The sequence below is a fragment of the Schistocerca serialis genome, chromosome 4 (genome assembly GCF_023864345.2).
Source record: "Schistocerca serialis cubense isolate TAMUIC-IGC-003099 chromosome 4, iqSchSeri2.2, whole genome shotgun sequence".
Classification (NCBI taxonomy): Eukaryota; Metazoa; Arthropoda; class Insecta; order Orthoptera; family Acrididae; genus Schistocerca; species Schistocerca serialis.
The window spans coordinates 95,280,832-95,303,338 of NC_064641.1; the positions used below are offsets into that span (position 1 = coordinate 95,280,832).

The 22,507-nt window shown below is 41.9% G+C and overlaps 1 protein-coding gene across 1 annotated transcript in view; it reads right to left on the minus strand.

Moving 5' to 3' along the window:
- Positions 1 to 3,647: 3,647 nt before the first annotated feature.
- LOC126474286 (protein white-like) overlaps positions 3,648 to 22,507 on the minus strand; it is a 237,604-nt gene continuing 218,744 nt past the window's right edge. Inside the window, exons 11-12 of the mRNA XM_050101750.1 lie at positions 15,506 to 15,680; positions 3,648 to 3,972 (exon numbers count right to left, since the gene is read on the minus strand). Coding sequence (XP_049957707.1) covers positions 3,868 to 3,972; positions 15,506 to 15,680 — 280 coding nt within the window. The 3' untranslated portion in view covers positions 3,648 to 3,867. The remainder of the gene's footprint in view (positions 3,973 to 15,505; positions 15,681 to 22,507) is intronic.

The following is a 22,507-nucleotide window of genomic DNA, read 5'->3' on the forward strand; positions in this document are numbered from 1 at the left end:
GTGTGCTGCCTGTTCTAGAGTGTATTCGCCACGAAGCACAGGTCCCTTCTCAGGCGAGTGGCGGACCATCAGTTGCAACACGCAGTCAGATCTATCTGTTGTTGCAGCAGGATAAAATAAACAGTGCCCGCTATACTGCACTGGTTATAATCTTCGTGCTGGTGCCATTTCTTCAACAGGAAGGTGATGTGTTTTTTCAACAGGATAATGCACGTCCACCTACGGCTGCTGCAACTCGAGGCGCTCCTCGTCGCGTAAAAAACTGCTATAATCACCAGATTTCTAACCAACTGGACAAGTATTAGACATGTTGGAGTGGGAACCAACCCGCTATCCAGAGCAACAAAAGTTGCAAGATGTTTGCGACAGTCTATCGCATAATGTCGCTAAGCCCATTTATGACTATCTGCACTTGAGAATAAATGCCTGCATTGCTGCCAGAGGGAGGTACACTGTGTATTGATGAGGTTACTTGTACACTTTACTGTGACATTTGTAATTCATTTATTATGAATGTTATCTTACACTCATACAAACTACCTGTCACATCTCTTCTCAGTAAGCTGATCTTGTACTTGAGAGTTTAGCATTTTCTCCCGTCACTATACCTGTATTAAAGATGATATTAACACCAATGTGCTAGATAACGCAACTATGTAAATCAAAAAGAGTGTAGGAAACATTTTTCGCTAAGGTGACAAATCTCATGCTGTACCTCCTAATTGTCGGTCCTCCTTTTTCTCGAAATAGAGCAGCAACTCGACAGACATCGCCTCAACAAGTTGTTTGAAGTCCCTTGCAGCAATATCTGAGCCATCCTGCGTCTATAGTAATACATAATTGCGAAAGTGTTGACACTGTAGGATTTTGTGCACCAACTGACCTCTCGATTATGTCCCATAAGCGTTCGATGGGATTTGTGTGGGGCGATGTTGGTTGCCAAATTACTCGCTCGAATTGTTCAGAAAGTTGTTCGAACCAATTACGAACAATTGTGGCCTGGTGACGTGTTTGGGAACATGAAGTAGACGAATGGCTGCAAATGGTCTGCAAGTAACCGATGATATCGATTCTCAGCCAATGATCGGTTCAGTTGGACCAGAGAATCCAGTCCATTCCATGTGAACAAAGACCACACCATTATGGAGCCACTACCAGCTTGCGCAGTGTCTTATTGACACCTGGGTCCATGACGTCGTGGGGCCTGTGCCACACTCGAACCCAGCCATCAACTCTTACCAGCGGAAATTGGGAGTCATCTGACCAGGCCACGGTTTGCCAGTCATCTAGGGTTTACATGAAATAATCACAACCCCAGAAAAGGCGCTGTGGGCAATGTCGTGCTGTTAGCAAAACCACAAAGGTCGGTCGTCTTCTGCCACAGCTCTTTATCGTCAAATTTCGCTGCATTGTCCTATCGGATACATTCATTTACGTCCCAAATTGAATTCGGCTGTTATTTCAAACAGTGTTGCTTGTCTGTTACCACTTACCTCTCCACGCAAACGCCGCTGTTCTTAGCTGTTAAGGAAGGCTGTGGCGGGGCGTTTTTCTTTTTTTTTGTGTGTGTGCAGGCTGCAAATCAGAATTCACCTACCTCAGAACATCAGAACAGCGTCTGCTCGATGTCCCTCCGCTCGGCACTGTAGGTACTCAGAATAGGATGTAAAAGCACCATCTAATATCTAAAATTACTGAGGTCGTGCAATTCTAGTAATGAAATGAAAATCTGTAGAAAAACTGTCATTATGAAATTTGTCGGGCGCTAAGAAAATGGATTGGCTTCTGGAAAATGTTGTCTGAAATTTCCATACAAAAAGATTTATTTTGTCCATCTAGCCAACGATACGATACTATTCAGTCCACATTTATACTATTATCTATTTTCTTCATGTTCACAATACGTACACTCATTTCATAAGCACAGCAGCCAGAAATCTGTCCAAACCTGACCCGAATTGAACAACGTTCTCACAGTCATTAATTTCACTACTAACATGAGGTATTACATCCAGTCCTTCTTGTGGATTTCTCAAAAAAGGAACTGCTCGCCAAAAAATGCTCAGTGGTTGAATACTGAAACATTGCCAAGTAGCTCGTATGAAGGCCAATTTTCACACTCAAATATCTGTCCAACTAAACAGTTCTAGAACTTTCAAACTGTACAAAACTGTCCGTAACTACATCAGCGTTAGTCACGACACGTATCAAACGCGAGGAACTCAATATTACTTGATTTTACACATAATGAGAAACATCACATTTAACATGTCCTTCCACGACCGAAGCTGGCGAGCGACTCCTTTCTTGGAGCCTCACTCCCAGTATAGCTATCAGGTAACGAGTGGGGACCTTCTCAGTTCTGATTGGCTAACCATACTTGCTGACAGTCAGAATTCTCTCTCATGATCATACTCGCGCCAAAACTGGCCTGCACCAATCCTTACATACAGATGCATCTACATCATTCTGATATACAAATACTAAAGTAATGTTTAATAAACGAAAACAAAAAGGCAGTAAATCTGGAAATATCGTTTAGATACAGATAATACTCCAGCTGACTTTCTGGCTGGTCTGTTACAATAGCAATCACACCTAGACATACATCATCAGCAAAGTGAATAAATTCCCTATGAACATTTTCCCACAACAGGCTTGCGTAACTCTTGCTGGTTACCTAAGACGGTATATAATGCAACATTATAATCCGACGAATGTCCCCAAGTACACACTCTCATTCATTCACATATACTCCCTCAACAATCTTAAACACCAATAATAATTTTGTCTCATTTTCATATTACGAAAACGAAAAGCAATTAAAGTTTTAGTATGAAAATCTCAATTACTGAATTATGCACCCTGCGAGTTCTGTTTATGTTTCTAGAAAATACCAAAGGATAAACTATTATATTTCCTAACTGAATTTAGTTTCCTAAGTGTCTGTTTTTTACTTTTTTAGCAAATTTTTTTTCTATCTCTGAAACTATAATAGTTATAAAGCTGTAATTTGGATACAATCTTCTCCTGAAAGTCCAAAGGTAGTGTACCAATTTTGAAAATTATTGAATAATATTTAATATCATTTATTTAGGTTCTTACAGGTGGCGAATGTACGCTCGCTACGAAGTGACACAGGAGCCTTTTTCACGCTGCCGTAGTAGCAGGTGTACATACATGACTCATTGGTTAAGACACAAGTGGCGCTTTCTTTCACAGCCTCCGGCTCCAATACTGCGGGCTGTATAGCAACGAATGTTATCGCGCATTAACTCGCGACGTTAAAAGGCCATCGGTCACTGCGTTGTCCATGGTGAGAGGTACTGCTTGAAATTTCGTATTCGTGCCACACTCTTGACACTGTGGACCTCAGAATATATAATTCCCTAACCAAAACCGAAGTTAAATGTCTCATGTATCTAGCTCAAACTATCATTCCGCTTTCACGGTCTGTTAATTTCCGTCGTGCCTCCATAAACAAGTCTAAAACCTTTGAACATGGATACAAATGACAGCTCCGCCAATGCACTGTCCTTTTGTACCTTGTGTACGCGATACTACAGCCATCTGTATTTGTGCATATCGCTTTCTCGTGAGTTTCGTCACCTCGGTGTGCTCTTTGAAAATTGACAACACGATCGTACTGTGTAAAGTGAGCTCTCAGTCAGTTTTTATTGCACATAAATGTCAGAATCAGGTTGTGTACATTACTTTTTATCAAAATACAGGTTATACACGGAATGTGCCATAGTGGCAGCTTCGACTGCTCCGGTCCACACGTGATAGCACAGAAGCCAGTCACAGTGCTGGTACGGGCCGCAGTGATGCAGCTGGTGCTGGTGGTTGTCAGGTTTCTTTCGTCTCTCAGCTGCAGCCGCGCTTCGCCCTCAGCGTCAGGATGAGCACTGCCAACAGCCTGAAGCTGACCACCAGGCACACCAGGCCGATGATGTCGCACATGAAGTCGCCCTGCAAATATACCCAAGTAACATGCTGTGAAGTCTTGCAGTGAGCATAAGGCTGAAGTCTGTCAACATAGTTTCGCATTGTAATGTTCTCTCAGCACTGGACACCCCAGGTATGTGGTAGTAACAGACCTCTGGAAGGCTGAGGAGCTCTTATACACAAATATTGCGCCCTGTACTTGTGATTTAGGTCTGTATTAGCTGATCAGTGTTCGCTGGACTGCCTTGCTTATGTATGTGGAAGACATCTGAGGAGGAAAGTTGTTAACTGTGGAGAGGGTGAGCTTTGAAAGAAGGAGGATCGTTGGTTGAGAGGGGAGGGGGCTGACGCACGGAGACGGATGGACACTGGACTTATGAGGAAAGAGCGGTGCCTAGAGAGTGAGGCGGTGTGTACTCGATGGAAGCTACGCTGGCAAGAGCTGTTAACTTCATGCGCAGAGAAAGTAAGAAGTACGGTGACTAAAGGCAGAAAGCAGCGCATGTAACGTCTCACAGGTGGCCATTTAGATGAAGTGTTAATGCAGTCACTGGGTTAGTGGAAAATTTGCATTTCTAACCACTGAATTTGCATGCGCGCAAAGTAATGTCATTTCGCTACTGTGTTACACCGTGATGCAAAGTTGACAATCGGATGCTATGTACCGGCATGTAAATGATCGGGAGTGGAATGGAGGCATATTGTAATTCTGTTCATTTCATGTTGGAGACAAGTGAGAACTTTTGGGCTATGAGGAGGCCAATAACAACAGCAGTGAACGGTCAGAAGTTGAGAGGAATATCCGGTCACTGGGAATCGCAGACAGAGCCTCGACCCTTAGCTGGCGGCTTTTTCTTTTGATGAGGGGTCTCAGGGCCAGACAGACCGACACTCGCTATTTTTACTACGGCTGGAGGCCGTTTTCTTCCGAAAACCTAAAGTTTTCGGCAGGAACGCGCCATCTTGGTGCCACATTTGTTCTATGGTTTCGGACGTCTCGAAGAAATGATCGTCGATCTCCACAGAACAGCCGGCCGAACGGCGCCATACGTAGCACCGTATTAATTAAATAATCTGATTCCGTTGGCACCCGCCGCTAGAAAGGTTCCCACGCAAAGTTGTGGCGGAAGCTGTGATGGGCTGCTCGACTGTTATGGCTGAACACATTTACAAACACCGTCGGGCACTGGCGGGAAGGAGCGGTATTGTCGCCAACCTGTTGACAGAGTACGGTTGTGGGAGTCTATACTAATTTGTTCTAAGGTCGCAGTGCTCGAAAGCTTTGTTTATCTGCGGCGATTAGTCTAGTTCTTTACAGGCAGAGCTGTCGCTCTCTGGGCGCGGGGTGGAAGAGAGAGTTTGTTTCTGACCGCCATAGGAGTCGGTCGCGTACTTTGCCGCCCTTGCTGCAGAGTAATTTCATCCGTCGTTTCACTCGTCCGGCCAACCGGACAAACACCTAGTTGTTTTCGTGCACGTGCTTCGATCGACCTCCAAGGCGGAACTCATCTCTATGCATCCCAACGACCACGAGTAGCAGCCGTCATCAGCTCGCCGCCTTGCGCCGAACTGTCGGTAACACATCTCCACCCTCGTGGCTACTAGGCGAATCACTCTTATGTGCCTGGCAAAGAAGACATCGAACCACATTCACAATAATTCTCTGTTACTCCACTGTCGAACAGTGCCCGGAAAATACGCACACGTATAACTTTCCGAGCGATTCTGGTTACCCTTATTATATTCCAATGGTAGTTTTTCCCTTCGTAGGTCACCGCCAACAAAATATTTTCGCTTTCGGAGGAGAAAGTTGGTGACTGAAATTTCCTGAGAAGATCCCGCCGCAAAAGGAAATGCCTTTAATAGTGCCCTTCCCAAACCCTGTATCATATCCGTGGCTCTCTCTCCCCTATTTCTCGATAACACAAAACGTGCTGCTCGTCACTGAATTTTCGCGATGTACTCTGTTAATCTTATCTGCTAAGGATCCCGCACCCGCAGCAGCACTCCTAAAGAGGACGGACAATAGTAGTTTAGGAAGCCTCTTTAACAGTTCTGTTGCATCTTCTAACTGTCCTGCCAATAAAACGCAGTCTTTGGTTCGCCATCCGCACAACATATTTGTTGTTGTTGTGATCTTTCCAATTTAACTTGTTCGTAACTGCAATTGCTAGGCCGGCTGGTGTGGCCGAGCGGTTCTAGGCGCTTCAGTCTGGAACCGCGCAACCACTATACGGTCACTGGTTCGAATCCTGCATCGGGCATGGATGTGTGTGATGTCCTTAGGTTAGTTAGATATAAGTAGTTCTAAGTTCTAGGGGACTGATGACCTCAGATGTTAAGTTCCATAGTACTCAGAGCATTTTTTGCAATTGCTAGGTATTTTGTTGAATTTACGGCATTTAGATATAACTGATTTACCGTTCAACCGAAGTTTAACGGATTCCTTTTAGCACTGATATAGAGGAATTTTCATTATTTAGGGTCAATTCCCACTTTACGCACCATACAGATACCTTATCTAAATAGTTTTGTACTTATTTTCTGACGACTTTGCAAGACAATACACGACAGCATCATCTGCAGACAACGTAAGGCAGCTGCTCAGATTGTCTCCTAAATCGTTTCTATAGATAAGGAGCAGCCAGATGTCTATAAGACCACTTTTCGGATCACCAGAAATTACTTCTGTTTCAATCGCTGACTTTCCGCCAATTACTACGAACTATGAACTCTCTGACAGGAAATCACGAATCCTGTCGCACTGGTCAGACTGGACTGGGACTTTAAAGTAGGATGTGAGCTGAATTTCAAGAAAAGCAACAAAAGAGTAATGGAATGTGGTCAAATTATATCAGACGTTGCTGAAGAAATTACATTCGGAAACGAGACACTTAAACTAGTAGATAAGTTTTGGTATTTGGCAGAAAAATAACTGATGTTGGCCGGGAGAGAGAGGATATAAAATGTTGACTAGCAATGGCGAAAAAAGCGTTTCTAAAGAAGAAGAACTTGTTAACATCAAGTATAGATTTAAGTGTCACGAAGCCTTTTCTGGAAGTTTTTTTATGAACTGTAGCCATATATGGAACTCAAACATGGACGCGAAAAGGTTCAGACAAGAAGACAATAGAAGTTTTGAAAAGTAGAGCTGCACAGTAATGCTGAAGATAAGATGGGTAGATCATGTAACCGGTGAGGAAGTACTGAACTGAACTGGGGAACAAACAAATTTATGCTACAACATGGCTAAAAGAAGGGATCGGGTGGGTAGGACCTATTCTGAGATATCAATGGGTCACCAGTTTAGTACTAGAGTGAACTGTGGGGAGTAAAAATCATAGCGAAAGATGAAGGGATGAATACAGTAAGCAGATTCAGAAGTATGTAGGTTGCAGTAATTACTTGGAGATGAAGAAGCTTGCACAGGATAGGGTAACATGGAGAGCTGCATCAAATCAGTCTTCGGACTATAAACCACAACCTCAATAACTGAGACGATATTCCGTAAGCAAGCAATCTTATTACAAGCCAGCTGAGAGGTATCGTGCATAAAGCCTGGAAACCATTTGTCGATAGCACTGAACACATAGTGTGAGTACAGGGCTAGTGGTGTTTCACAAGAATGATGTTTTCTAAATCCGTTTTGACGTTGTGCCAATAGACCGTTCTTTTCGAAATACTTCATACTGTTCGAACACAATATGTGTTCCAGAATCCTTCTGCATAACGCTCATCATCATATGAGCTGTAATACAGTGGATACCCCTATTGAAATGGTTCAAATGGCTCTGAGCACTATGGGACTCAACTGCTGAGGTCATTAGTCCCCTACAACTTAGAACTAGTTAAACCTAACTAACCTACGGACATCACACACATCCATGCCCGAGGCAGGATTCGAACCTGCGGCCGTAGCGGTCTCGATACCCCTACTGACTTTCTTTAATATCAGTGTGACTTGTGCAACTTTCCAGTCTTTGGGTTCGGATATTTCGTCGAGCGATCGGTTGTATATGATTGTTAAGTATGGAGTTATTGCATCAGTATACTCTGAAAGGAACCTAACTGATAAATGATTATTAAGTATAGAGCTATTGCATCAGCATACTCTGAAACGAACGTAATTGGCACACAGTCTGGACCGGAAGACTTGCATCTATTAGGTGATTAAAGTTGCTTCGCTACTCCGAGGATATCTACATCCAAATTACTCATGTTGGCAGCTGTTCTTGATTATAATTCTGAAGTATTCACTTCGTTTTCTTTGGCGGAGGACTTTCTGAAGGCGTGTTTAGTAACCTTGCTTTAGGAGCACTGTTATGAATAGTATTTCCATTACTATCGCTCAGAGAAGGCATTGACTTTGTCTTAACGCTAGCACACTTTTCATACGACAAGAATCTCTTTGGCCATTCTGACAGGTTTCAGGGCAAGCTTCGATGCAGAAACTATTAGAAGCATATCACATTGCAGTCCGCACTGAATTTCGAGCTTCTGTAAAAAATCGCCAATCTTGGGGTTTTGCGTTCCTTTAAGTTGGGCATGCTTTTTCGTTGTTTCTACAACAGTGTTCTGACATGTTTTATGTTGTTGTTGTGGTCTTCAGTCCTGAGACTGGTTTGATGCAGCTCTCCATGCTACTCTATCCTGTGCAAGGTTATTCATCTCCCAGTATCTACTGCAACCTACATCCTTCTGAATCTGCTTAGTGTATTCATCTCTTGGTCTCCCTCTACGATTTTTACCCTCCACGCTGCCCTCCAATGCTAAATTTGTGATCCCTTGATGCCTCAGAACATGTCCTACCAACCGATCCCTTCTTCTAGTCAAGTTGTGCCACAAACATCTCTTCTTCCCAATCCTATTCAGTACCTCCTCATTAGTTACATGATCTACCCACCTTATCTTCAGCATTCTTCTGTAGCACCACATTTCGAAAGCTTCTATTCTCTTCTTGTCCAAACTAGTTACCGTCCATGTTTCACTTCCATACATGGCTACACTCCATACAAATACTTTCAGAAACGACTTCCTGACACTTAAATCTATACTCGATGTTAACAAATTTCTCTTCTTCAGAAACGATTTCCTTGCCATTGCCAGTCTACATTTTATATCTTCTCTACTTCGACCATCATCAGTTATTTTACTCCTTAAATAGCAAAACTCCTTTACTACTTTAAGTGTCTCATTTCCTAATCTAATTCCCTCAGCAACACCCGATTTAATTTGACTACATTCCATTATCCTCGTTTTTCTTTTGTTGATGTTCATCTTATATCCTCCTTTCAAGACATTGTCCATTCCGTTCAACTGCTCTTCCAAGTCCTTTGCTGTCTCTGACAGAATTACAATGTCATCGGCGAAGCTCAAAGTTTTTATTTCTTCTCCATGGATATTAATACCTACTCCGAACTTTTCTTTTGTTTCCTTTATTGCTTGCTCAAAACACAGATTGAATACCATCGGGGATAGGCTACAACCCTGTCTCACTCCTTTCCCAACCACTGCTTCCCTTTCATGCCCTAACTCTTATAACTGCCACCTGGTTTCTGTAAAAATTCTAAATAGCCTTTTGCTCCCTGTATTTTACCCCTGCCACCTTCAGAATTTGAAAGAGAGTATTCCAGTTAACATTGTCAAAAGCTTTCTCTAAGTCTACAAATGCTAGAAACGTAGGTTTGCCTTTTCGTAATCTTTCTTCTAAGATAAGTCGTAAGGTTAGTATTGCCTCACGTGTTCCAACATTTCTACGGAATCCAACCTGATCTTCCCCGAGGTCCGCTTCTACCAGTTTTTCCATTCGTCTGTAAAGAAATCGCGTTAGTATTTTGCAGCTGTGACTTATTAAACTGATAGTTCGGTAATTTTCACATCTGTCAACACCTGCTTTCTTTGGGATTGGAATTATTATATTCTTCTTGAAGTCTGAGGTTATTTCGCCTGTCTCATACATCTTGCTCACCAGATGGTAGAGTTTTGTCATGACTGGCTCTCCCAAGGCCATCAGTAGTTCTAATGGAATGTTGTCTACTCCCGGGGCCTTGTTTTGACTTAGGTCTTCCAGTGCTCTGTCAAACTCTTCACGCAGTATCTTACCTCCCATGACGTCTTCATCTACATCCTCTTCCATTTCCATAATATTGTCCTCAAGTACATCGCCCTTGTATAAACCCTCTATATACTCCTTGCACATTTCTGCCTTCCCTTCTTTGCTTAGAACTGGGTTTCCATCTGAGCTCTTGATATTCATACAAGTGGTTCTCTTCTCTCCAAAGGCCTCTTTAATTTTCCTGTAGGCAGTATCTATCTTACCCCTAGTGAGACAAGCCTCTACATCCTTACATTTGTCGTCTAGCCATCCCTGCTTAGCCATTTTGCACTTCCTGTCGATCTCATTTTTGAGACGTTGGTATTCCTTTTTGCCTGCTTCATTTACTGCATTTTTATATTTTCTCCTTTCATCAATTAAATTCAATATTTCATCTGTTACCCAAGGATTGCTATTAGCCCTCGTCTTTTTACCTACTTGATCCTCTGCTACCTTCACTACTTCATCCCTCAGAGCTACCCATTCTTCTTCTACTGTATTTCTTTCCCCCATTCCTGTCAATTGTTCCCTTATGCTCTCCCTGAAACTCTCTACAACCTCTGGTTGTTTCAGTTTATCCAGGTCCCATCTCCTTAAATTCCCACCTTTTTGCAGTTTCTTCAGTTTCAATCTGCAGTTCATAACCAATAGATTGTGGTCAGAATCCACATCTGCCGCTGGAAATGTCTTATAATTTAAAACCTGGTTCCTAAATCTCTGTCTTACCATTATATAATCTATCTGATACCTTTTAGTATCTCCAGGATTCTTCCAGGTACACAACCATTTTTTATGATTCTTGAACCAAGTGTTAGCTATGATTAAGTTATGTTCTGTGCAAAATTCTACAAGGCGGCTTCCTCTTTCATTTCTTCCCCCCAATCCATATTCACCTACTATGTTTCCTTCTCTCCCTTTTCCTACTGACGAATTCCAGTCACCCATGACTATTAGATTTTCGTCTCCATTCACTACCTGAATAATTTCTTTTATCTCATCATACATTTCATCAATTTCTTCATCATCTGCAGAGCTAGTTGCCATATAAACTTGTACTACTGTAGTGGGCATGGGCTTCATGTCTATCTTGGCCACAATAATGCGTTCACTATGCTGTTGGTAGTAGCTTACCCGCACTCCTATTTTTTATTCATTATTAAACCTACTCCTGCATTACCCCGATTTGATTTTGTATTTATAACCCTGTATTCACCTGACCAAAAGTCTTGTTCCTCCTGCCACCGAATTTCACTAATTCCCACTATATCTAACTTCAACTTATTCATTTCCCTTTTTAAATTTCTAACCTACCTGCCCGATTAAGGGATCTGACATTCCACGCTCCGATCCGTAGAACGCCAGTTTTCTTTCTCCTGATAACGACGTCCTCTTGAGTATTTCCCGCCCGAAGATCCGAATGGGGGACTATTTTACCTCCGGAATATTTTACCCAAGAGGATGCCATCATCATTTAATCATACAGTAATACCGTGGGGAATCAGTTCCGTCATTGTTAAATCATTAGGTATAAAGCTCTCAATTTCTGTCGATACAAGTTCTTTGAATTCAAGCCACATCTGGTCTACATTCACATTGTTATTTTGGAAGGAGTGGAAACTGTCTTTTAAGAAGGCTTTAAGCGAATTTTTATCTGCTTCTTTAAACATATATATTTTTCGTTTATATTTGGGGGATTTGGAAATAACAGTTTTCGTTATCGCTACGACAAATCTTTGTTCACTAATCCCTGCATCCGTTTTGATGCTTGTTGTCAGTTCGGATTATTTGTTGCTAAGAGGTCAAGTGTGTTTTCACAACCGATCAGCATTCAGTTCAGCTCATGAACTAATAGCTCGAAATAATTTTCACGGAATGCGATTAGCACAATTTCAGATGATGTATCATGCATGCCTCCGGATTTAAATATGTATTTCTGCCACCATATCGAGGGTAAGTTGAAGTCACTATCAACTATAATTGTATGAGTCGGGTACGTGTTTGAAATTACCTCATGTTCTCTTCGAACCTTTGAGCAATAGTATTACCTAACGTGGGTGGTCGGTAAAGGGATCCAATTATTTTATTGCGGTTCCAAGAATGACCTCTACCCACACTAGCTCACAGGAACTATCTACAAAAATTTCGCTACAACATAAACTACTTCTAACAGCAACAAAACACGCCACCACCAGCTGTATGCAGCTTATCCTTTCTAAACACTGTTTGGTCCTTAGCGAAAATTTTGGCAGGACGTATCTGCGGAGTTAGCCAGCTATCAGTGCCTATAACGAATTGATATTCATTGCTTTCTATTAGCACTTGCAGCACTGCTACTTTCCCAGTTGCGACATGTAGAGTTTCAGTTAACTTTTTAACCACCCAGGTTTCCCAGCTGTTGAAGCTGTAGAACGACTTTGCCTGCTTAGGTGATATCGTGGAACTGTAATTGATTACCCATTTGTTTATCGATATTATGCCTTTCATCTGTTGTTTTTGCTTTCTTAGTCTCATAGTAGACAAGCACACTAGATTCCATGCAGTGCCGTTTATACTAGGTTCTTGCGAATACGTCTGTCACATGAGGACTGCTTACATGTTTGGCTTGCGTTCATATACATGATGGTTCCTTGTTCGAATTCATGATACATTTTGTGGCCATTTAAAGAAAATAAATGTAATTGTAATTTTTGGGATGGTATTTATCTGCTAATCAGTCACACTCACCAGAATCCTTTCCCATCATCATTTCTGGAGGGAAACTTTGATCAATTTAGTTAATGAATGAAATGTATGGGACACTAGTCACTCCATAAGGGATTTAGAGCAGGGCCATTAGAAGACTACGGTACACACCCCGTACCGATTAAATATAAAGCCCTTGGGTGTGATTTGCATAACGTAGTGATTTAGTCCTGTAACTTATACATCAGTTAAGGGCCCCATGACAGCAAACATGCGGCTACTTTCCATTGTGTTTGGTAACTGTGTAATTTGTTAACCATGAACAACAAATCCTTTCATATAAGTAAATGGGTTTGGTAAATGTTGCATTTTTGTGCCATAAACAATAAAACCTTTCGAACATCTCTAACGAAGGATTTTTGGATCCATGTCCATATGAACTTTTTCTAATGATAACATGACAGTAATATGTCCTTAAAGTTTGTGACATATTTTTGTACACCATGAATAACGGTCAGCGTGAATGTGGAGGATACAGCTCGGTATCTGGGGTTAATATTATAGTCCTGCAAGGTATAGTGTCAACAGCAAACACTTACATAAGATGGAGACTGGGTCTGAATACCTGTGCAGACTTTTTTTCATAAATACAGAAGCATATACTTTGATCTTTTCTTTTGTATCACACGTAGCCCAACGATAACCATTTCACTGATTTTCACTCTCTGTATACCTGATTGCCATAGGAGAGGTAACAATGTATTTCAAAGTATGAAGGCTTTCACGACCGGATGACATATCTTCTGGTAAACCTTCCGGGATGTAAGGTCGTGGTCCATGAAACTCTTCAGCTCCTAACGTTTCGTCCAGCGCAGCTCTGGACGAAACGTTAGGAGCTGAAGAGTTTCATGGACCACGACCTTACATCCAAGAAGGTTTACCAGAAAATATATTTCAACTTTCGTGGTCAGACGGATGTTGTTGGCTGTTCTTGGACCCTCCACGGACTCGAGACTGTCGCTGATCGAACAGTATGTAGAACAAAACCAATAACAGCCTTAGGTCAATCAGTTACTGCTTATTTTTCTTTATGCTACCCGTTTACGCACTTCACTGGTGCCGTCCTCAGGTCCCTTATGTTAGAACATCAACAAGTATACAGTGTGTGTCTGGTGTAAAACAGAAGATACTAATACAGCTACAAAGCAGGACCAGCAAAGGAGGTAAACAACGCAAAATGTGCAACAAAGAGCTTTACTGGTATTGATTTGAATCTGTATAATTATCTTGTGTTATGTATCAGATACACATTACGCTGAGGTGACAAAAGTCACGGGCTAGCGATAGGCACGGATACAAATGATGGTAATATCGTGAAAACAAGGAACAAAAGGGCAGTAAATTGGCGGATCTGTCATTTGTACTCACGTATTTCATGTAAAAAGGTTTCTGACGTGATTGTAGCCACACGACGAGAATTAACAGACTTTGAACACGGAATAGTAAGTGGATCTAGACGCTTGGGACATCCCATTTCGGAAATCATTAGGGAATTCAATATTCAGGGATACACAGTGTCACGAATCTGCCAGTAATATCAAATTTCAAGCATTAGCTCTCACCGCGGGCAACGCAGTGGTCGCGGCCTTCACATAACGACCGAGATCAGCGGCGTTTGCCTGGAATTGTCAAGATTAACAGACAAGTAAGACTGCGAGAAATAGGAGCAGCAATCAATGTGGCACGTATGACGGAGAATTTTGGGCATTAATGTGCTATGGCAGCACACGACCGACGCGAATGCCATTGTTAACAGAACGACATCGACTGCGTTGCCTCTCCTGATTTCGTAACCATATCGATTGGACCCTAGGTTACTGGTGAACCGCGGCCAGCTCACGTGTATCCCACCTTCACCTGCTAAGAGCTGATGGTAGGTTTCGATTGTGACGCAGACCACACGAATCCATGGACGCAAATTGTCAACAAGGCATTGTGCAAGCTGAGGTGGTTCCATAATGGTGTGGGCTGCGTTTAAATGGAGCTGAATCGATCAATGTCTGAAAATAGTATGTTCGGCCACTTGGAGACCTTTTCAGCCATTCGTGGACTTCACGTCCCCAAGCAACGATGTAATTTTTGTGGGTGACAATGCGCCATGTCACCGGGCCACAATTGTTCGCGATTGGCTGGAAGAACGATCTGAACAATTCGAGTGAATGATTTGACCATATGGATATCTTGCCATGAAACCCATCGAGTATTTATGGGACGTAGCCGAGAGGTCAGTTGGTGCAGAAAATTCAGCATGACACTTGTGCAATTTTTGGCGGCTTTAGACGGAGCATGGTTCAGTATTTCTGCAGGGAACTTACTTGTTGAGCTCATGCCACAGCAATTTGCTACACTGCGCTGGGCAAAATGAGGCCCGACATGGTATTAGGAGGTATTCCACTACTTTTGTAACCTTATTGTATATTCTTTTTGATGTTCTAAAATACAGGGGCCTGAGGGTGGCACCGGTGAAGTGCCGAAACTGGTAGCTGAAAGAAAAATTAATAAGAAATGGTTGCAATACAGCTGTTGTTTGTTTTTTGTTCTACATAATGTTGTTGTTGGGGGTATTTTAAAATTATTTACGCAAGCAATATATTAATTTTACTCCAGATGTTTCCATGCACTCACAGCGTTCTTGCAGCTTTCCTTACTCGCCAATTACAGTGGACAAGAGCCTGTAGGAACGTGCAGATCTCGAGTGGTGCAAACGCAGAATGCACTGACCTCGTTGAAGTCGAACATTTCGAGCACGATGTGGCCGCTGGAGGGGCAGGTGTCGTTGACGGCGCCGGAGCAGTCGATGTGCTGCACTCCCGCCCACTGGTTGATGAACATCGCCTCGTTGCCGAACCGGAACCACGACAGCCACGTGAACCAGTCCAGCGCCCGCGGGACGGATCTGCGGCGTCATCACAATTCCTGCACTAGCATTCATCTACGAGAAATTTTGCTAACCAGATTTCCATGATATCATTGTTCCAGAAACCTCAATCCATTGAAACAATTTTAAAAATTAAAAAGATACTTCTAAATATGACTTATCCGTATTACTACTACTAGTATCTAAAGACATGATACTGTTTAACGTTGTTATGAATATATATATATATATATATTGTACTGCTTGCCCGAAAATTAGCAGTAAATCGGTCAGGAACTTTTCTTCAATTTCGTAATAACGTTAAGACAGTGAATGAACTTGAATATTACCTGATTATTCAATTTATGATGTCTTCTTCTTTTTCTCTTCCCAAAACCTCTTTATTCTTTTACTCTGTTCGTGTTCTCTTTGTTCTGTCCATATTTTCCCCGGTCTCTCCCTTTCTGTAACTTCAAATTACATGTTCATAATTTTGTTTCTGAATTGGTCTCTTTCGTCTATCATTTCTTTATTCACTCCTGCTTGTTTTAGGCCTTCTTTTATTGCATGAAACCAGTTGTTTTTTTTATTGAGGTGTTGACTACATCAAAAATCCTCATAGTGAGTCTGGTGTTGTTCAGTCTGTGCATGTGCCCAAAGAATGTTAACTGACGTTATCTGATTATGTGTGTGAGTCTGTCTGTATCTTTGTACAGTTCTTTGGTTGGCAACTTCATCCACACACCATCTCTATGTATTGCTCCAATAATTTTTCGAAGGATTTTACGTTCTATCTTATGTGTCTCTGTGATGCCTCATGCCCCGATTGTGGTCGTTTCTGATGCATAGAGGGCTTGTGGTAGTACAACTGTATTGTAGTGCGTTAGTTTCACCTGTTTTCAGATGTTTCTCTTATTGCAGTACGTCCATGTAAGTTTGTACGCTTTCTGAAGTTTTTCCGCTCGTTCTGCATTGGATGCCTTGTTTGTAGTCCTATTTCTATGTATTCTCCAAGATACTTGAATTTTTCCACTCTGTTAACTCATCCGTATTTTGTGTGCATGAGTTGTGTATTGTTGTTCTTTCTTTCCATGTACTGTGTTTTCTCGTATGGTATCTGTAACTCTGTTTCTGGAGATACTTCATATAAATATTGTAGGGCTTCTTCTTGCGCTTTTTCTCTATTGTTACTGAGTATTGCCAAGTCATCTGCTAATGCTAGGCATTTATGATTGTGTTGTTTGCACGTGATCTTCCTAACCGAATTCCTTTTATTTTTAGTTCCCACTGCTTATTAATTTTGTCCAGGACTATGTTGAATAGAAGTCGTGAGAGGCAATCTCCTTGTCTGGCCCCTGTATGTATCTCAAAAGACTCTGAGATTCCTCCCAAAATTTTATTTTGGATGTGGTGCCTGTCAGCGTCAGTTCTATCAGTGCACTAGTTTTTCCGTCTATTCCATGTTCTTCTAGTGAGTCAAAGAGAGTCTGCCTGTCAATGAAGTTATATGCCTTAAGGTCCACTGAATGAAACTACAGTGTTGTTTTCCTGTCTGACATTCAAGAGTGTTCGCAAGCTCCAAATTTGTTCAATTCTGGATCTTCCCATTCTGAACCCTGCCTGGCATTCACATAACTTTGTATCTACTTGTGGTTCAAGCCTGTTCAGTAACACCTTGGACAGAATTTTGTAAGTGACCGGTAATAATGAGATCCCTCTGTAATTATTAGGAACTGTCCTGCCTCCCTTTTTGTGGAATGGGTGAATCAGTGAGCATTTACATTCCCGTGGAATTTTCTCTGTACTTCATATTTCCAAGAGAATTTTATGAATTTTCTTTGTAATATTTTGGTCTGCGAGTTTCCACATCTCAGCGATAATGCTACTTTCCCCTGGGGCTCTGTTGTTCTTTAGTTGCTTCAGAACCTCCTCTGCCTCTGTGATTGTAGGCGGCTTCGAGTCTGGGTTTGGTAGTGTTTTCGTGAAGTGCAACTTGTCTTTGGGTTTCTCACAGTTGAGGAGTGTCTCAAAGTAACCTATAAGAACATTGAAATTTTTTTTAATGTTTGTTCCTAGAGATCCATTTGTTCTTCCTAAGCAGATATCTAGATGCTGTTAACCCATTATAATTTCCTTGAATATTCTGTAGAAATGACTCGTATTATTTTTCTTGAAGTCTTCCTCGATTTCATTTAGCTTATTTTTGTCGTAAGCCCTTTTCACTGCTCTAATATCTTTCGAGGATTGCTTTTGGACATTGTGGAAATCCTGCCATGTTTCTGTTCTTCTGTTGCCACTAAACTTCTTCCATGTCTTAACTCTTCGTTCAACTTCCTGGTCACAAGTCGCATTCCACCATTTATATTTGCGTTTGCTGGGAGGCTGACCCCAAAGCATTGCTTTCTGAATTGTGTTCGCCAGGTGTGTCCAATTCTCTGTTGTTTTCTGATTAATTCCTTCATTAATTTTGTCTTTATATTTATATATATTTGCAAATATATAAAGACAAAATTAATGAAACAATTAATCAGAATACTTCAGAGAATGTGCCCATATATATATATATATATATATATATATATATATATATATATATATATATATATATGGGCAAAATTTTTAGCAAAAGTCTCTAGGAGTCCTTCGCCGATTTACTTCAAAGGCTTTAAAACTTTACTTGATGCTGTAACATATATTACATAGATGTTAAACGTTGTTAGGAAAAAACGTGAAAACTTATTGACTTATTTAATTCAAAATCTTACGCTATACTCTGATAAACAGATGGGCAAATATGGGCTATATATCCATATATGTTTTTAACACGTATGGTATACAAACATATAAGTGTAATGTATAAAGGGAAAATGTTGTTGGAAAAAATTTTGATCACTTGAGGCCAACTGTCTTCGAATATTTACACGATACTCAGCTAAATATTTAGACGGACATAAGTTTTATATTGCATAATACGGAGAGGTATCAAAAATCTCGAAACGTTATTGTCCAACTAGACATTTTTACATAGTACTCTAACAAATATTCAGATGTGCTTAGGCTATATATTTTCTTAAAGAAAAATTTACAGGTTTTCTGTTAAAACGAACAACACATAATCTTAAAATAAGAACTAGTTGTTCCCTCCGCTCAAGGAGAACTCAGTGCGTCAGTGAGCAGTGCTCTATCCAAAGACGCGTTAAGAATACTTCCTTCCTCTACAGCGCTGAGAAGGAGGAACACCACGGCAGTGTCGGATTCACCATACGAAGCTTGTTGTTCCTCAGCCCCAACCACACCTTTTTCCTTGACAGCGAAACTGAATGTACAGGAGCAGCACGTTCGGAAATTCTATTTCCCAAGCAGGCATTTTCCGCTCTTTCATCTGCTGCTTCATTACTCTGAACTACCATTTGCCCAGAGACTCAGTACAATGACACCACCATCCCCTACCACTATAAGTGGACTATTATTTCCTCGATCAATTTAATATACTTTTCTGTTGGATACATGTGAGAGATGGCATGAAGGGTACTTACAGAGTCCATGCAGCAGGACACAGTATTTGCCGTCCTCAAGAAAGCCAAACGTTGTGAATTTATTAGGTAATCGAGTATTGAGAATATATTCAGGAAATAACACAGTGCAGCCAATGGAACTCCCCTGCGTAGGACTTCAATCTAAACAACCAGACAATCGCCGTGCTTGGATAACATTCTGTAAAACAGATTTAAAAACATAGCCTACTGTATAAATCGTTTCGTGCACTGACAAACCTAAAATCAGTTTTACACTCCTTATTAACCATGTTGGTGAAAGACCCCAACCTCGATGAAGCACTGAAATTCGGTCCGCATTATGTGCCACTAAGTCCTTCCGAACGCGAATCCCGAATGGCATCGAGGCTCGTGGTCTATTTCTCAGCAGTCTCTCTATTGGAGGGCGAACAACGGTATGGAATGTCTTAAAGTAGATCGGATGGAGGGAGGAGGCTGACCAGCTTAAATACAGATGCTGATTAATCTTCAGAACTTTGCTTTCTATATTCTTCAAATGCAGTAGCCATGTCAGCAGTTCATCAAACATGAGTGCAATAGATCTCAATTTACTTTTAAAATTGAGAACGATGTCGTTCATTTCAAGAACGAGCAGATTGAAATGGCGAAAAGATTGATTAAAATTAACACAAATGTACAGGCTGTATCAAAAATAATCATCCGATTTAAAAAAAAAAAATCATAACTGTTATGTTATTTGAGATATGTTCGTGAACAACGTACTATTGGAAAGAGCTAACTCTCCAGTCTTACATCGTTCCCGTTATGTGCGTCCATTTCAGTTCTAGTAAAAATTGTGTCGGCACAACAGAAAGCGTTTTGTGTTCTACGAGAGAACTGTTAAAGGAAGGACATACCTCGATATGCTTGAGAACTATCTTTTCTCACAGTTAGGCTGATTAGAGCGACTTCATTTACCAACAGGATGGTACTCGTAAATTAAGGCGGGGGCACAGCCACACTGGCATCAGGAAGTGCGGGGTTTTTAAATCAAAGAATTACTGAAAGATGAACCGGACACACTGGACCAAATGATTCAGCCTTACATTATTGGCCTCCAAAGTCGCCAGCCCTAACTGTTTGTGATTATTTCTTGTGGGGTATTATAAAAAACTATGTTTATGTGCCTCCGTTACCAACAACAATGAATGAAGTGAGACATCGCATAACAGCAACTGTGGACGACTGTAACTGAAGACATGCTCTTTGCAGTGTGGGAACAATTTGAATACCGCAATGACATATGCTGTGCGTCTCAAGGGGGCATACTGAACATGTATGGAAAGCACTCCGTCTTCAGGCCACAAGTGGCCCATCGGGACCATCCGACCGCCGTATCATCCTCAGCGAGGATGCAGATAGGAGGGGCGTGTGGTCAGCTCACCGTTCTCCCGGTCGTTATGATGGTGTTCTTTGACCGGAGCCGCTACTATTCGGTCGAGTAGCTCCTCAATTGGCATCACGAGGCTGTGTGCACCCCGAAAAATGGCAACAGCGCATGGTGGTTGATGGTCACCCATCCAAGTGCCAGCCACGCCCGACAGTGCTTAACTTCGGTGATCTCACGGGAACCGGTGTATCCACTGTGGCAAGGCCGTTGCGTTTAACATGTATGGAAAGGTATGAGATAAAAACTTTCTCTGTCGTTCATCAAAATACAAAAATTCATTGCGTATGTTTATTAGTTTCAGAAGTATAGACGTGCTAAATCGGACGATTTCTTTTGATACACCCCGTATTTCTCTGCAGAAAAGTTCAAAACTGTGTTATCGTCCTCTCCTCGTAACAGTCATATCGTTAATTACTGCTGACCACTGGTCGTTGCAAGGTTAGAGGAGGAGTGGAATATAGAAAAGTCATCCAATAATAATAAACATCAAACGAGAAACTTAAATGAGGGCGGAAAGCCATTGATGGCTATGCTAACAGACTCAAGCTCAAAATAGTTCCCTGAGGGACAGAATTCTCTTGTTCCCATCGCTCGGAAAGAGCATTATCGACACGATAACTACAAAATCGTCAGGAGAGGTAGGACAGTATGAGTATTGGTAATCGCTATCGGAGCCAAATTTGTGGAGCCGACCCAAGACGTGATGCTGTCAAAAAGAGTATTAGGCCACCACAAGATCGAAGATGATACCAATGATGTGTTTTCTGCGTAGGAAAGATAATTGTAGACACTAATACAAAAAAAAACTACGCACCGTAAAAGAATTATCTGAATGGGTCGGAAACCGGTAGAAGTGATGAGCATTTACAGACATGTAAATGTATGTCCCTACAGCCAGAAGTGATGGTCTGCGCTGAAATTTCTTTTAATAGCTTGTACAGACATGTGATGGTTCAAACGGCTCTAAGCACTGAGGTCATCAGCCATATAGACTTAGAACTACTTAAACGTAACTAACCTAAGGACAGCACACATATCCATGCCCGAGGCAGGATTCGAACTTGCGGCCGTAGCAGCAGCGCGGTTCCGGACTGAAGGGCCTAGAACCACTCGGGCAACAGACATGTACATGTACGGCCCGACAAAAAGGAGTAACGGTCTGGGATGCAATTCTTTTTAATAACAAGCCCCTTTGGTGGTCATCTGCGGCAACGCGGCAACCATACAGCACAGAGGCACGTCGATGATAGACTGCACTCCGTTTCGTTATCTCCTCGCAGATAATTTCAGAAAAAATGCAAACTTTGTTCAGGAGAAACAGCTTCCGAACTGAGCAAGTGAGTAACGCGTTGGTCCACCTCTAGCCCTTTTGCAAACAATCATTCGGTTTGGTACTGATTGAGATAATTGTTGGATGTTCTCCTGCGGGATATCGTGCCACATTCTAACCAATTGGCGGGTTAGATCGTCAAAATTCCGAGATTACTGGAGGGCTCTGCCCATAGTTCTCCAAACGTTCTCGATTGGAACGAGATCCGCCGACCTTGAAGATCAAGGTAGGGTTTGGCAAGCATAAACAATACAAACTCTCGCCGTGTGCAGGCGGGCGTTATCTTGCTGACATGTATCATTCATTGCCATGAAGCCCAAAGAAAGTAGGAGTAGAATATCGTTGACGCATCGGTCTGCTGTAAGGGTGCAGCGGGTGACAAAGGGGTTCTCTTACGTAAACAAATGGCAAGGCAGACCACCAATCGTAGTTGTCGGGCCGCATGATGTGCGTGCGATAATCAGCCTAGTATCCCAATACTATCTGCGGCGTCTTCAGACGGGTCTTCGTTGGTCATCGCGGCTCTGTTCCAAGCGGGTCAGCTCGCTGAACATAATATTTTTGTTTTAGTCAATGAGATCACAAGTCGAAG